Source organism: Bos taurus, chromosome 11, assembly GCF_002263795.3.
Source record: "Bos taurus isolate L1 Dominette 01449 registration number 42190680 breed Hereford chromosome 11, ARS-UCD2.0, whole genome shotgun sequence".
NCBI classification, from domain to species: domain Eukaryota; kingdom Metazoa; phylum Chordata; class Mammalia; order Artiodactyla; family Bovidae; genus Bos; species Bos taurus.
The window spans coordinates 93,048,606-93,064,283 of record NC_037338.1 but is presented as its reverse complement, the minus strand read 5'-3'; the positions used below and the strand labels follow the sequence as shown (position 1 = coordinate 93,064,283).

Sequence of the window (15,678 nt, the reverse complement as noted above, 5' to 3'; positions counted from 1 at the left end):
TCCCCAGTGCCTTCTCTACTCTCAAACACCTAGAGGAATCTTAGCAACCCCCTGGGCACACTCTCTTCTCTCTCCCACAGCCTGGGCCAGTAATCAGCAGAATGATATCAGTCACAACTACCGATTGCTGAACAGGCGTCTTGAGCTGGGTGCTAAGTACTTTTCATACTTAACCCCATCTTTTCTAACCCTAATTCCAGATTAAGTACTACTATAATGCCCATTTTACAGATGAGGAAGCTGAAGCTCCAAGAGGAGACAAGAAGTAAGCTATGCATGGTCACCCAGTTGGCCAGTGGTGGATCTGGGACCAGAGGACAACCAGAGACGTGGATCCAGGTCCTGGGCGTTTCTCTACCATCTCTCTGAGCTCTTCCGGCTCTCAAGCCTCCTGCAGTAGGGAGCTCCTATCTCAGTCTCTGTTTTATGTCTGCTGTGTTGGTTGGAATATTGCCTACACTGAGTTGCTGTCTTTTATGCTTTATGGTCCCAACAGAAGCTGCATCAGGGTGGAGTGAGAAGACTACAGGACTTGTAGGAAGAGAGGAGTGGGTTAGAGTCTCAGCTTCACCATCACTGGTCTATCATTGATCACTCCCTGACCTTGATTCCTAATCTCAGGACACGCCCATTCCCGGCTCACTGGATGCATGGGAAGTTTCCATGAGACACAGGGCTCAAAAGCTCATGGGCTTTACGGCAGGCACCTTAAACGACAGATGCTGGGGATTCCCTGGCAGTCCTGCAGTTAGGACTTGGCACTTTCGCTGCTGTGATCTTGGGTTCAATCCCTGGTGCTGCTAAGTCGCTTCAGTCGTGTCTGAGTCTGTGTGACCCCACAGATGGCAGCCCACCAGGCTCCCCCGTCCCTGGGATTCTGCAGGCAAGAACACTGGAGTGGGTTGCCATTTCCTTCTCCAGTGCATGAAAGGAAAAGTGAAAGTGAAGTCACTCAGTTGTGTCCGACTCCTAGTGACCCTGTGGACCGCAGCCTACCAGGCTCCTCTGTCCATGGGATTTTCCAGGCGAGAGTACTGGAGTGGGATGCCATTGCCTTCTCCTTCAATCCCTGGTGAGGGAACTAATATTCCCGCAGTTGTGCTCAAACCCGTGCAATTTCAAGCATATGCTATGCTATGCTAAGTCACTTCAGTCGTGTCCAACTCTGCGTGACCCCATAGACGGCAGCCCACCAGGCTCCCCCGTCCCTGAGATTCTCCAGGCAAGAACACTGGAGTGGGTTGTCATTTCCTTCTCCAATGCATGAAAGTGAAAAGTGAAAGTGAAGTTGCTCAGTCGTGTCTGACTCTTAGCAACCCCATGGACTTCAGCCTACCAGGCTCCTCGGTCCATGGGATTTTCCAGGCAAGAGTACTGGAGTGGGCTGCCATTGCCATTTCAAGCATGGGGCCAGCCAAACAAAAACTCAGGCCTGAGAGCCACTGATTTGAGATCTCTAATGCTTAAGCTTTTAAGCTTTTCAAACTTGGCAGTGCATAAAAATATAATGGCCTGCTTTTTAAAATATTTGTGTATGTATTTGGCTACTCCAGATCTTAGTTGGGGCATGTGGGATCTAGTTCCCTGACCAGGGATCGTACCTGGGCCCCCTGCATTGGGAGCGAGAAGCCTTAGCCACTAGACCACCAGGGAAAACCCTGTAATGACTTGTTTTTATTATTCAAAATAATGTTGTCTATACGTGCCAGGGATTGAATTGCGAATAATCTTTTGAAGAATCTAAGCGGCTTGTAGGCAGGTCCTCTGCCCGCTGTCTGCTTTTCTTTCACAAACACTGAATCACCTCCAACTGGCAACCCACTCCAGTGTTCTTGCCGGGAGAATCCCAGGGAAGGGGGAGCCTGGTGGGCTGCTGTCTATGGGGTTGCACAGAGTCGGACACGACTGAAGCAACTTAGCAGCAGCAGCAGCAGCACTGGGATCTGTGTGAGACACAGGGGACATGGTGCTGAATCAGACACGACACATGGTTCCCACCCTAAAGAAGCTCCCTGTCTAGTGGGGGAGCTGGGCAAACAGAGATACTTCTGCTGTTGTGGGCTGAGTGCTGTGAGGCTTGTAGGGGTCCGAGGAGGGACATCTCACCCAGACAGGGTGGAGGGAGGGGTTGGTCAGGGAAGGCTGCCTGGAACAATGGTCCTGACCCTTAAGGAGGTTGTGAAATGAATTTAGTGCATAGCAACCAGCATTTTTTAAAAAACTGAACAGAAAATATCGCACATCTCACATACAAAGAATACATGTGAGTGTGAGTTTGTGTGTGTCTGGGTCATGATGCAAATCACTCTGGAAGCCAGCCAGGGTCCAAAGGTTTGAGAGCCACAGTTGGAGAGAATTCTTGCCTGCTGTGCTCCCCAAAGCCTGGTGCGCTGCAATGCTCAAAGACTTTTGGATGAGTGGGAGGTGGGATTTAAACTCTAACCTCAATCCAGCAGTTGGGACTGTCCTTTCCAGTTAAGGAAGACACACTCATGGGACTTCCCTGGTAGTCCAGTGCTTAAAGATTCCACTTTCCAATGCAGGGGGTGTAGGTTCAATCCCTGGTCAGGGAACTAGGGTCCCACATGCCATGGGGCATGGTCAAAAATTAAAAAAAAAAAAAAAGAAGAAGGCACACTGAGAAACCCAAGGCTAGCAAACCTGGATCTGTCAAGGGTGCTCACAGCCTAGCAGTTGGCAGCTTAGCCATCCAGGGTTTCCTCTCTGCCTGCGTGGGAGTGGTGGGGAAGTCAGCCCAAGATGGGGGAGGAGTAAGGCAGTTCAGAACTGCCTGAAGGAGGGCGGAAGACGACCCTTCTGCTGGTCCCCCAGCCTGCGACCGCCTGGGAAACAGTGTCCGTGGGTTCTGACCCACCCAGGTGGCACGTGCCTCAGAATAGCAGTGGCTCAGGCCGCTGTGTTTACTCTGGGATGGCCTCAGTCATCCATCACAGGCCCACGTGCCCAGCAGTCCCGTGCCTCCAGGATGCCAACAGGAAGCACCGTTTAAGGGGCAGATTGGACTCAAGGGAGGAAGGGCCCCGGGCGGAAGCAGAAGATGGGCAGAAGGTCACCACAGTCCCCAGCAGGGTGAGGTGAGTTCAGGGTAATGACCAGTTCGCCACCAACAGAGACTCCCTCTTAGTGGTTTCCAGGATACTCCAAACTTGATCCATCCTATAATATCAGGACCAAAATACCCCTTGGCTACCTTTCTCCTCCATCATAGACTATTAAGGTTGGAAGGACCCTAGAAATTATCCAGCCCAACCATCTCATTTTACAGATAAAGAGAAAGGGGCTCAGAGAGGGAAGGTACTGGCCCAGAGTCAGCCAGCAGGTGACCCAAGGAGCTGGGGCCAGAACCCAGAAGCCAAATCTCCACCCCACCACCCTGGAGACATGGCCCTGGAGATGCCCCTCTCTACCATCTTGCTGGAAGGATCTCCCATCTCCTCTCTTTTGGCCCCTTTTCTGTATGTAACCAGAAAACTCTTTCTAATGGATACATCAGTGACTGCTTCGCTTGACCCTAAACTTCCCTGCTCCCCAAAAGCCCCCCGTGATCTTTCCTCCTGCCCTCTTGGGTCTCCTCTACTGCTCGTCTTTGCCTGACGCACTGGTGTCTCATGCTCCTGAAGGACCTGCAGCCTCCTCGATGTGCATCGGTCTCCCCATCTCTAACCCTTTGCACATGCTCTTCTCTCTGTTTTTAACACTCTTCCCAACCCTGCTGCACCTGTCTGCTCTTCTTTAGGTTTCCCATGGGTGGTGGTGATTTAGTCTCTAAGTCATGCCTGACTCTTGTGACCCCATAGGCTGTAGCCTACCAGGCTCCTCTGTCCATGGGATTTTTCCAGGCAAGAATAGTGGAGTGCATTGCCATTTCCTTCTGCAGGGGAATCTTCCCAACCTAGGGATCGAACCCGAGCCTCCTACATTGGCAGGCGGACTGTACACCAGGATAAAGGACTCCGGGAACCACAATTTCTGTTTCCCAGTCACATCACACATTTTCATGCCTCTGCGTCTTTGCCCATGCTGTTCCCTCTGCCTGGAATGCCCTTCCCCAACAGTCCTATTTATGACACCCCCACTCATTCTTTAGGAGCCCTCACTTCTGGGACCCTTTTCCCTGACTGACACCCTCCATCCGGGCCAGGTGATCAACTCCTCCCTTCCACCCCCAGCCATCATCCCCTCCTGCAGGGCACACATCACATTCTACTGTGATTAGATGTTTCTGGGTCTGTCTCCTCCACTAGTCTGTGTACCGGTTGTATTGTACCACAACCGAAGAAAGATTATGCTAACACACAATGCCCCAGAGCTCTGGTTCTAGAGAATTTCTAGAGAATTTCTGCTGCCCCATCTCCCAGCTAATTTTACAATTAGTCGAACAATTTTGGGAAATGGTATACATATATCTCCCTGGTAGAGGTTGACAGTACACATTCATTCCTTGATTTACCTGTTTCACACACAGTTAATGAACACCTACTATGTGCCTGGGTCTGTGCATGGTGCTGGGGCTGTAGCAGTATGCCAGGTTTTAAGCAGATTTTTTTGCTTCCTTTTTCCTGTAACTTTCAATCTTATTGATCCCAAAGTTTCCGTTCTCAAGAAGAAGTGGCCTCACCAAGTGATACAACGATGATTCAACTGAATTGGAAGTGGGAACAGTCACCTGGCCGCTTTGCTCCTTATGCCACGGAAACAACAGGCAAAGAAGGGGAATACATTTCTGGCTGGAGTGATAGGTCTCAATTGCTGGAGCGGGGGGAGCTGGGTTGCTGCTACACAGCTGGGGAAAGGGGATGCTGTATGGAACCCAAGGGGGCTCTCTAGGGCAATTCTTAGTTCTTCCACTGCCAATAGTAAAAATGAATGAAAACTAAACCAACCAATTAAACAAGCAAAAAAGGCAGGACCAGTAGGGACTCAGAAACCTCAAGAATGAAGATTTGGGTTGCCCTACAGGCTCAGGGAGAAGGCAACGGCACCCCACTCCAGTACTCTTGCCTGGAAAATCCCATGGACGGAGGAGCCTGGTAGGCTGCAGTCCATGGGGTCGCAAAGAGTCAGACATGACTGAGCGACTTCACTTTCACTTTCACCAGTTAGAACACTAGACTGACTGAAATGCGGGCGGAAAGCAAATGGAATGTGGAATTTATAATGGAAGAAGGAATTTGTAAATATTAACTGTAGCCTCATGACCAGTTGAGCTTCCCAGGTGACACTAGTAGTAAAGGACCCAGCCGCCTGCCAAAGCCTGAGACATATGAGATGCGGGTTTGGTACCTGGGTTGGGAAGATCCCCTGAAGGCGGGCATGGCAACCTACTCCAGTATTCTTGCCTGGAGAATGTTATGGACAGAGGAGCCTGGCAGGCTACAGGCCATAGGGTCACAAAGAATCTGACACGACTGAATCGAACTTAGTATGCATGCATGACCAGTTATGGAAAGAGGACTGTATCAACGGTACAGCTTTTTTTCCTTGCTTATGTGTTTATGTCTATCTATATCACTTATTCATCTATGTATGTGCTTTTATTAACTAATTTCTTTCTTTCCTCTTTTTTCCTTAATATTTTATAGAAAGAGTCTTGGCAGTGATGTGTAGGCTGTAGATTAGGCAGGACTGTCAAAGGATAATATCAATCAAAGACAGACACAATGTCCACTGGGTTCCAGGTCTCCTCTTTTAGAGGAGAAGGTGGGAGTCTCTTTGTATGAATAGGAAGGGTGGTTGGAACTTCTCACACAAAAAACCACAAATGTGTTATCTTTGCAGCAGAGTACAATGTGTTGGGATGCTGAGCAACAAAAAGCAGTGGATGGTGCCAGTTATGAAGCTACTGGCTCTCAGCTCCAAACCTACCTTTCCACACCCAGCTTGGCGATGCCGGGACTGGGACCACATGGAGGTCATTTCTCCTTTGCTAGCTGGTCCCCAGTCAGATTCGGTGAGGCAGCCAGAGGGGGAGGGAACATGCTCTTTCCTGTTTTGCTTGCCCGTTCCGGTCAGTGTCTCAGCAATGGCCTTTCATGTCAGATTTCCAGCTCTCCCCACACTTCTAGAATCGGCATCATCACTTTCTTTCCAGAGACCCCGCTGGGCAGTGCCCGCTCCTCAGAGGTCTGAATTATAGCTTCCTGTGGGGAGCACATCCAGCAACCTATTCTAATAACCCAATCTCTTCCCCTGCCCCCCACTGTTGAGGTGGTAACTGCTTGCAACTACTTTCTCATACCCCAATGTCTTCCTTTTGCTTTTTTAGTTCTCCAGTACTTATTTAATCAATTTTTTGATGTTAAATTCTTTGTTTTCTGACTGGACTCTGACTCGTACAAGTGGAGACAAGAAGACAGAGTTCCTGCTCTCAGGGATCTTAGCCTCTAGCTGGAGAGACATACGGTAAGCAATTCATTACGTAAGTGAGAGTATTTCATTACAATTGAAATAAGGGTCTGGAAGGACAACTACAAAGTGTACCGGCATATTACAGGCCCTGAGAAGCCCTTCAGTAAGTACAATTGTTGAGTTCTACTTAACTCAGTATCTCCTTATTTTATTTGATCAAGAAACTTCAGGGGAGCCTAGTAACATCCAGAAGAATTAGCATTCTACACAGTACACTCATCCCCTGGAGGAGGAAAAGGCAACCCACTCTGGTATTCTTGCTAGAAAATCCCATGAACAGAGGAGACTGGTGAGCCACAGTCCATGGGGTCGCAAAGAGTCGGACAAGACTGAGCATGCATGCATGCATGCACATAATGCACTCTGTTCGTGGAAGATGGAAGTCAATAGAGAAAAGTCCCAGGGACTTGTAGTGCAGGCATTTGCCATGTTCCCCAAGGGCACCCAGTGGGTGAGGGGTATCTCAGCTCCAGGATTCAGCTACAACATCAGCTGACAATTCCCTTTGTACTTATTTCAGCGCTGCAAAGCAAATTTCCGATCATCATTGAATTGTTGTTGTTCAGTTGCTAAGCCATGTCCGATTCTTTGCGACTCCGTGGACTGCAGCACTCCAGGCTTCCCTATCCTTCACTATCTCCCAGAGTTTTCTTAAACTCATGTCCATTGAGTTGGTGATGCCATCCAACCATTTCATTGAATTACTGAATAAATTTCCCTGCAAGAAGTAGAAACCCTCATCAGCCAACCCAGGCCTTCTGGTCTACCTGGCAGTTTCTTTCACAGTACACAGTAGAGTTTCTTGACCAGGGTATTTAGAGGAACCATCAACCCCTAAAACCATGTGCAAAATGGTGTGTGTGTACACATGAATATTTGTGTGTGTGCATATGTGGGCATTTTTTGAGGGGGAGGGTTCATAGATTTTGTTATTCCTAGTAGAACTGTGACTCTAGAAAAGAGAAAGGTTAGGAATCATGGTGTTAAAGGAAAATATTCTCATTCTTATTTGTACACTGCTCTCTTGCAAGTTTGGTCACTGTAAATCAGTCCTTCTCAGTTTGATCAGCTTGTGTTCACTCACCAAACTGAGGTTCTGGATCCTCCAAGGTACTCCCCTGCTTGAAGAGCAGGCTTCTTGGACCACATGGCATCACTCACTTTCCAGGCCTTTACCTGTGCTGTTCCTCTGGCTGGAAACCCTCTTCCCACACCTTGGGGTCAACTCCCCATCATTTTTTGGATCTCAAGTTGGCTGTTTCCTTCTTGAATCCTCAGGATGTCTGGTTCTGGATTAGGTACCACTTCTTTGTGCTCCCACAGCATCACTTCCATCTCTCTGGTACCCCACCCCCTTCTCTTCTACTCTTACCCTTCATCTAGGGCCACTTTTTCCCATTCATTGTGCTTATGCCATGATGCAATTAACTGTTTATAGTGCTTGTCTGCTATTTGCCAAACAAAGAGTTGGACATGACTGGGCAACTGAACAACATCAAGAAGCTCCATGAGGAAGGGGTTTGTGACTAGTTTTGCCCTGCTTTGGTGCCCAGACTAACAGAGTGTCTGGCATACAGCAGGCACTCATTAGCTGCAGGGAAACATGTAAAGATGGGTACTTGAATCCTTTCAGTGCTACACTTATGATCTGTCACAGTTAGACCTCTAACATCCTCTGCCCCACTCTATGACTAGGTATAGACTTGTCAGCCATGAGAATTCCAAAGAGTGAAACACTCACACGATCAAGTTTGGTCTTTCATCAGCAGAAGCTTCTTTCCCACTAAATGCATGAATGTGTGTGCACGCATGTGCACAAACCTATGTGTGATGAGAGAGGAGAAAACATATGCCGCAGAGTTTGGAATAAACATACCTGCATTTCTCAGAAAGCGATAATTATAGTCCTTGACTATCCTCGTGTTCGGGTTATAGAAGCCGTCTCCGCAGTCGTAACAGCCTGGAGGGATCTTTCTAGGTGGGTCCATATTGGTGAGTTGAGAGATACCTTGAAAGGATATCAGGGAGTGGGATGAATTAGGAGACTGTGATTGATATATACGTGTGTGTGTGTGTGTGTGTGTATATATTACTATATATACACACTACTATATATAAAACTCTAGCCCTATAAATTAAGCTGCTAACATCAGGGGATAAGAGGACCTGGGGCACTGTCTCCCAGGACTGGGGACACTGGAACTACCAGGAGGAAAAGAAGAGTCAGTGCACCTTTAAGGTCATGACTCCTGTGTGTCATCTCTCTTAGAAGCTGAAGCCTGAGAAAAGGGGATAAGGTTGGAAGAAGGAACTTCCTGGTTTCCTCTTATTTGTGGTCTCTGTAATTCCTTGTCCTCTGGACTGAGGGGGATGCTTTGAGCACAGCACCATGCTCACGGCTCAGGGTCCCGCCCAGAGCTGTGCTCTGAGGTTGGTTAACCATGATGAGCCGGGACACTATGGGTTGAGGGTTACATTCCACGCTGAGCACTTCACAGCCATTCTCTCCCTGAAGCCTCCTGCCAAAGGCCATCTCACAGATGCCCAGAGAAGGGAAGGGTAGCCTTAACCCTCCCCGCCTCCAACAAAGCCTGCCCCCGAGGCTTAGAAGGGGGGTCTTCAGAGGGGTGTGCAGAGTGACTTGGGAAGGGAGTGGGTACTTCAGTGGGTCGCTGAAGGAGAAGGTGAGGCTGCAGGAAATCTGTGCGCCGCCTCGAGACAGAGGCCTGGTTTAGCAAAACCTGTGCTGTGTGAGTGCTGAGGGCCCAAGGCCAGGAGCTCTTGGCCTACAGGTTTCAGCTGGGGTGAAGAGCCTGTGACCAAGTCATCACTACCCCACGAGGAATCATTTCCAAGGTTCTTCAGTGGCATCAGACTGGCAGCTCTCTGAAAGCACAGACTGTGTCCTCATAGCTCTCGTTCCCCCAGGATCCAGCCGGTGGCTGCCACAGGGCGTGCGCTCAGGAAACGTCTGTGAAGGTCATTGCTGTACGTACCCGAAGTGCACCCCATCACCTCCCACTGCGATGTCAGTACTATTACTCCTGTCTGATAATAACTCTTCATTGAACACCTACTATGTGCCAGACAATGTGCTCGGACACTGGTGACACAGAGCCTTTGCCCTCCAAGAGCTCACAGCCAGCCCAGGAAGACAGACCCTTGTGACAGAGCTCGGGGAGGGGATCATGGCTGCTAAGTGATTTGTCATGGGGACACCTTACCTGGTCTGGGAATTCAAGGAAGAGCCCCAAGAAAGGGGCATTAAGCTCAGACCTGAAGGATGGGAAGGAATTATCCAGGTGAAGTGAGAGGGTTAGAGCATTCCAGGCAGGAGGGGGACTGGCAGGAAAGAGCATGGTCTCTTTGAGGAACAGAGAGCAAGCATGGTGAGGGAGCAGAGAGAACATCCGGGAAGGGCAGCGAGCAAGGGGTGAGGCTGGGGACCTCACGGGAGCTGGAGAACACTGGTCGTTTTACTAGCGTGGAGCCTCACCTTCACGGTAGTGAGGAGGCACTAGGGGCTGTGTGGGGGTGGGGGGCTGGTGGCAGTCAGATCCACAGTTTTCAGAGATGGAGGTGAGCACAGAGGGGAGAATGGCCCAGAGGGGGTCCAGTGTGGATCTCAAGAGTTCAGATAAAGAAGGGGAGAGGGTGAGGGTCTGGAATAGTGCAGAAGGGATAGGATGACCACCTGATGTGAACAGCCGACTCACTGGAAAAGCCCCTGATGCTGGGAAAGATTGAGGGCAGGAGAAGGGGGCGACAGAGGATGAGATGCTTGGGTGGCATCACCAGCTCAATGGACATGAGTTTGAGCAAACTCTGGGAGTTGGTGGTGGACAGGGAAGCCTGATGTAACTCTTTGCAGTCCATGGGGTTGCAAAGAGTCAGACACGACTTAGCAACTGAACAATAACAACAAAAGAGGCTGAAGAAGCTCAGCTTGGCCCATGGAGATGCTCAGTAAATATCTGTTTAATAAACAAATGAATGGATATATTTAGAGGCAGAATCCACAGGACCAGGTAATGGACTGCACACTTACGGAGGAAGGAGGAGTCAGGATGAGGCTTATGTAGGGGTTGGGGTAGGGTGGGAGTGATGGTCTCCAGGGCAGCAGCCCTGGGGGTCAGTGGGCTGGTGGGCAGGGTAATGAACTCAGTGCAGACAAGTTGAGAGATGACCCTGTGGAGGTGTTGGGGAAACGGGATGCAGGAATCTGAGGCTCATGGATTTTGATTTCAACTAAATGAAGGCAAAAGGAGAAGAGGACAACAGAGGATGGGATGGCTGGATGGCATCACCAACTCAGTGGACACGAGTCTGAGCAAACTCAGGGAGACAGTGAGGGACAGGGAGGCCTGGCGTGCTATGGTCCATGGGGTCACGAAGAGTCGGACACGACTGAGCGACTGAACAACAACAAATGAAGGCTTAGATGTGAATCAACTTGTAGAGAGAAGATACAGAACAAAAACAGAAGAGGGCCTAAGCCAGAGAGCCGTGGTAAACCCCAGAATTAATAATTGGGGTTGGGGGGGGAGCTGGCAAGGAGATGGGATAGGAAGAAAGTGGGAGGGTGAGGTGTCAGGGAAGCCAAGCGAGAGGAGGCGGCTCACCTGGTCACAAAGCCAGGGTCTGTGCTCAGGGCATCTGGACCCCAACCCCAAGTGCTTTCTGTCCTTGGGGAGTTGAGCTCCCTAGGCTCATCCAGCTATTGAAGGGAATGCAGGGACTCCAACCCCGACCTTCCAGCTCTCTGCTCTGTCAATGCCACCATACTACCTCTAAGTCAGGATTTTTTTTTTTTTTTACAGTTTACAGGTCACTTCCCCATATTATTTGTCTGGGCTGTGCCTAAATCTTGCCTCTTGAGGTTCAGCTGACCTCACACGAGTCTCAGAAACACAGAGGAGCCCCTGAAGCTGCCACTCTCTGGATACAGACTCTAGGCCCCATTGTCCCCCTCTGTGATGGAACTTGATTTTTCCAGGGAGGCAATGTGATGTAGGGACCTCAGAGAGGAAGACATGGGCTCCCATGCGAGCTCTGCCACTCGAAACATGCTTGAGCTCCATGGCCTCAGCTTCTTCCTCTGTGACATGGGACTAGGAAGCTGACATGGCAGGGTCATCTGGAGATTCATTGTGACAGAGATGACAGAAAGCCTCACCCAGCCCTCGATACACAGAGCACACGGTCCATCAGGGATGCCCCATGTGTGTTGCAGCTGATCTGATGAATAACGGCAGCTGAGGTGTACCACGCGCCTACTGTGCATGCAAGACACTGCTGTAAACACTTTACACGTGTGATCTTATTTCTAAGACTTGTAAGGTAAATGAAGCTATTGTCCCATATTGCAGGGGGAGAAACTGAGGCTCAGAGAGGTGAGTGCCCTGCCCTTGGTCCCTGGCTGGTACAGGGGATCTGAGATTTGAGGACTGGTCTTTCTGGTTCTAGACCTTGGTCGAATCCTGCGGTCCTGCTCCTCTCTCCTCTCCTTTGGGTGGGTTACTTCAAAGGGACCCAACTCACTTCTTTAGATCCATCTTTCATCTCCCTTTCCATCTGAGTGTGAAGGGAAGTGAGGATGCTTGGGTACCTGCAGGCTTCAAGCCGTAGCAGATCTCGGTGTAAAACCTCCGATCGTAGCTGTCACAGTAATGCCAGTTCTCAGTGTCATACTGCAGGCCGTCTGAGAAGGTGTACGTGCCCTGGAAGATGAGGTGCACACACGTGGGTCTGAGGAAGCCACAGCCCACTTGCCAAGAAGGATGGAACTCAATGGAAGGGGTAGTGTTTTCATTGAAGTGATCACTATCACAGCTGCTACAGCTGTGGTGACTGGGAGGCATGATTGTAAGTCCTGAGTTGTGTGTCTGGCTCACTGTGTGACCTTGGGCAGATGACCTACCCTTGGTGGCCCTCGGTTTCCTCCCGCATTCAGTTGGAAAATCATGCTGTATGTTTAATATAACTGATTCAATGAAATTCAGTGAGACAGTTCATGAAGAGCATTTAGCCTTGGGCTGGCATATAACAAACACTCAATACATGTTACTGTTATTCTTTTATTGTTATCATGGCTAGAAAGGTCAGGGCCCTCAGTCACAGCTCTTTGTCCAAACATGTACATTCGTCTTTTGCTGCCTTAGTGCTAAAGGAAGCCTCAGGATGTACACATTGCATTGGCCTGGGCATCAGGAAACATGGGTGGAAATTCCAATACTATTAATTCACAGGGTGACCTTGGGTAAGTCACATCCCTTTCCTGGGGCTTAGATTCTCCAAGCTGAAAAGCAAGGAGTGTTTCTTAACCTTTTTTTAGGTTATGAGCCAGCCCCTGTACCTACCCATAATGAAACCCATGAAAGTTATAGATTCTTTCTCTCGGGAAATTTGAGTTCCATATGCACAGAAGCTTTTGTATATAAATCAGGAGATTTCACTGACATCCTGAATTCTATCTCTGGCCCACAAATCCCAGGCTAAGAACTCTTGACTTAGATGACTGATAAGTCATCTGATTGTAATGGTGGAGTTAGGACTTACTGAGTGCCTACTGTGTGCCAGGTACTGAGTAGAGTACTCACACACACTGCCTCATTTATTCTCATAACCATCCTAAGGAGATGCCTCGTACTCTTGTGGCCGGCAGACTTGCAATCCCCCGAAGATGTCCACATCTAATTGTTGAGCCTATGAATGTTAACCTTACATGGCAAAAGAGACTCTGCAGGTGGGATTAAGTTAAGGATCCTGGAGTGGGGAGATTATCCTGGATTATCTATACGGTCCAGTGTAATCATACGGGTTCTCTTAAGAGGGAAGCAAGAGGGCCAGAGGGAAAGAAGACGAGACGATGACAAAAGCAGAGGGAGAGGAGATGTGATGACGGAAGTGAAGATCAGAGGGATGCATGGCCATGAGCCAAGGAATGCATGCAGCTTCCATGAGCTGGAAAAGTCAAGGAAGTGGATCCTCCCACATAGCCTGCAGAAGGAATGCAGCACTGCTGACCTGTTTTAGACTTCTGATGTCCAGAACTAAAAGATAAGAAGTTTCTGTCGTTTGAAGGCACTGGGTTGACAGTAATTTGTTACAGCAGCAATGTCATACTAATGCAACTACTGTACTCAGTGTACAGATAAGAAACAGGAGTCTCAGAAAGGGTAGGTCATGGGCCCAAGGTCACACAGTTGGTGGCATAAGAGGATTCAGACTCATTATGGCTTCTCCAGGGGCCTTCTGGATAGGTAGCGAGAAGGTTCCAGAGCCCTGGAGATCAAGAGGCAGGAGAGGAGGGCAGCAGAGGAGAGGGCAGGGTGCCTGTTGGGGGCTCTTCCCATCTGAGGCTTTCCCCTCCCCACCTGATTACCTTTACAACCAACCCTTTCTCCCAAACCGCATCAAATCGGCTCCCATTGGGGAAGTACAAGGTTCCTTGGCCATGAAACATGCCGTCCTTCATTTCCCCAATGTATTTTGTTTCAGTTGGGAGGATGTATTCGGCGTCACCCTCCATCCTGTAAGGACAAAAAGAAGTCACTGAACCCTCATGGCAACTGGAGGGTCAGAGGTAGGGGTGCAGGAGAGCCAACACCTCAGGGTCCCCTGATGTAACTGTCCCTGCACTATTCTGTTCAGAAACAAAAAGGTTCCCCTTAGAACTCAGAAGTAAGAGGGGCTGTGTGTTGAAGGGAATGCAAAAGTTGGTCTATTTGTTCTCCCTCGCTCTCAAGTAGGGGCCGTCCCGGAGTTCATGCTGCCCATGGAAGTCCCCTTCTGGAGGCCCAGAGAGGGGAACAATGTGCTCAAAGCCACACAGCAAGCACTGTGAAGCAGAGACAGGGACCAGGCTTTCTGGGAGCTGATTCCAGGTCTTCTCCATTCCCCACAACCAGCCCACCCCTGCCCACTGCACCCCAAGTAGGAAACTGGGAAAACATATGCACCTGAGGAAACAAGAATTTAGTCTCACTTCATCATATCCTAGATGTACCATCTTGGAGACTTTCCTAAGCCTCTGCTTTCCTTCCTTCCTTTATTCCAACAAATATTTATAGAACACCTGCTAAATGCCAGGCACCTTGCTGAGTCTACTCTATTGGATGCAATACTACAGACACAACAGTGATCAAGGTAGATGCAGTCCTTGTCCTTGACAAGGCTCACAGTCTAGTGACGGACTCAGCTAAACAACTGCACAATGCTTGATCAGTGCTCTGCAGGGGAAGAGAGGCCCCTATGGGACCAAGGGGCAGCCTACTGCCTGGACCAGATGATCACTTGCTTCACAGGGGAGATGGCTGAGATTAATGCCCAAGATGAACCCAGATACTAATAACAGTTTTCCTAGTAAAGGGCCTGATATACAGTGAGAGCTTAAGAAACATGCTTTCAGTCCTTCATTCATGCCTTCTCTGTTTTTCCCCACTGGCTGGAATTCATCTCTTCTAACTCTAAACTTATTTTTGGTTTTGTTTGTACTTCTGTTGGATGCCTAGCACTTTCTGCCTTGTATCATAATTGTACATTTCATCTCTCCTATGTAATCAAGCTACTTGAAAGGAAGACTTTGGTATTCTCAGCTCCTAGAAACATGTTCCTTCTTAAATAGGTGCTGGGGAACATCTACTAAGTAAAGAATGAAGGAAACAGAAGAACTAGTGAACTTACTGAGTGGGTAACAGAATTTGCCACCATACACAGGCCCCAAACAGGATAGCACTGTGGTTAAGCACAGCTTCGAGCCAGGCAGGCCTGGAGTCCAGGCCTGGCCCCACCTCTCTATGTCTTGTATGACCTCTACCTCTCTAAGCCTGGGTTTCTCATCTGTAAAATAGGGATAAAGACACTTCTGCAAAATTACTGCATTAACGGCTATGAAACTATAGCAGAAGATCTTAAAAACTAATTTGCTTTTATTTTGCTGCAAGACATAGAAGGAGAGAGAACATCTTCATCCCTCTACCTCTTGGCTTGAGATTATATCTGTTATTTCTAAACACAGTCTCCATATAAACGCATCTCTGAAATTTGACATCTCCCCTATTATTTTTTTTTAATGTAACTTAGATGTTATTGTTCAGACCACCTACAGACATCTCCAGCCCACCCCAAACAGAACTCATCCTCTCCTCTCCCAAAGCAGATCCTCCTCAGTGTTCTCAATCTCCAGGCTCAAAGCTTGGAGCTGGGCTCTGGGCTGGACTGAAAGCAGTCTCTAAGTGGGACCAGGAA

At 49.0% G+C, this 15,678-nt stretch overlaps 1 protein-coding gene across 6 annotated transcripts in view; it reads right to left on the bottom strand.

Annotated features, from left to right (window-relative positions):
* Positions 1-15,678, bottom strand: part of MORN5 (MORN repeat containing 5) — a 34,531-nt gene that overhangs the window by 17,155 nt on the left and 1,698 nt on the right. For 3 of the 6 annotated variants that reach the window (XM_059891471.1, XM_010810246.4, NM_001076310.2), the window contains exons 2-4: positions 13,814-13,961; positions 12,038-12,149; positions 8,306-8,437 (exon numbers count right to left, since the gene is read on the bottom strand). In XM_059891471.1, the coding sequence (XP_059747454.1) occupies positions 8,306-8,437; positions 12,038-12,149; positions 13,814-13,961 (392 nt within the window). The remainder of the gene's footprint in view (positions 1-8,305; positions 8,438-12,037; positions 12,150-13,813; positions 13,962-15,678) is intronic. The other 3 variants (XM_059891472.1, XM_010810248.4, XM_010810247.3) reach the window with 1 other exon arrangement.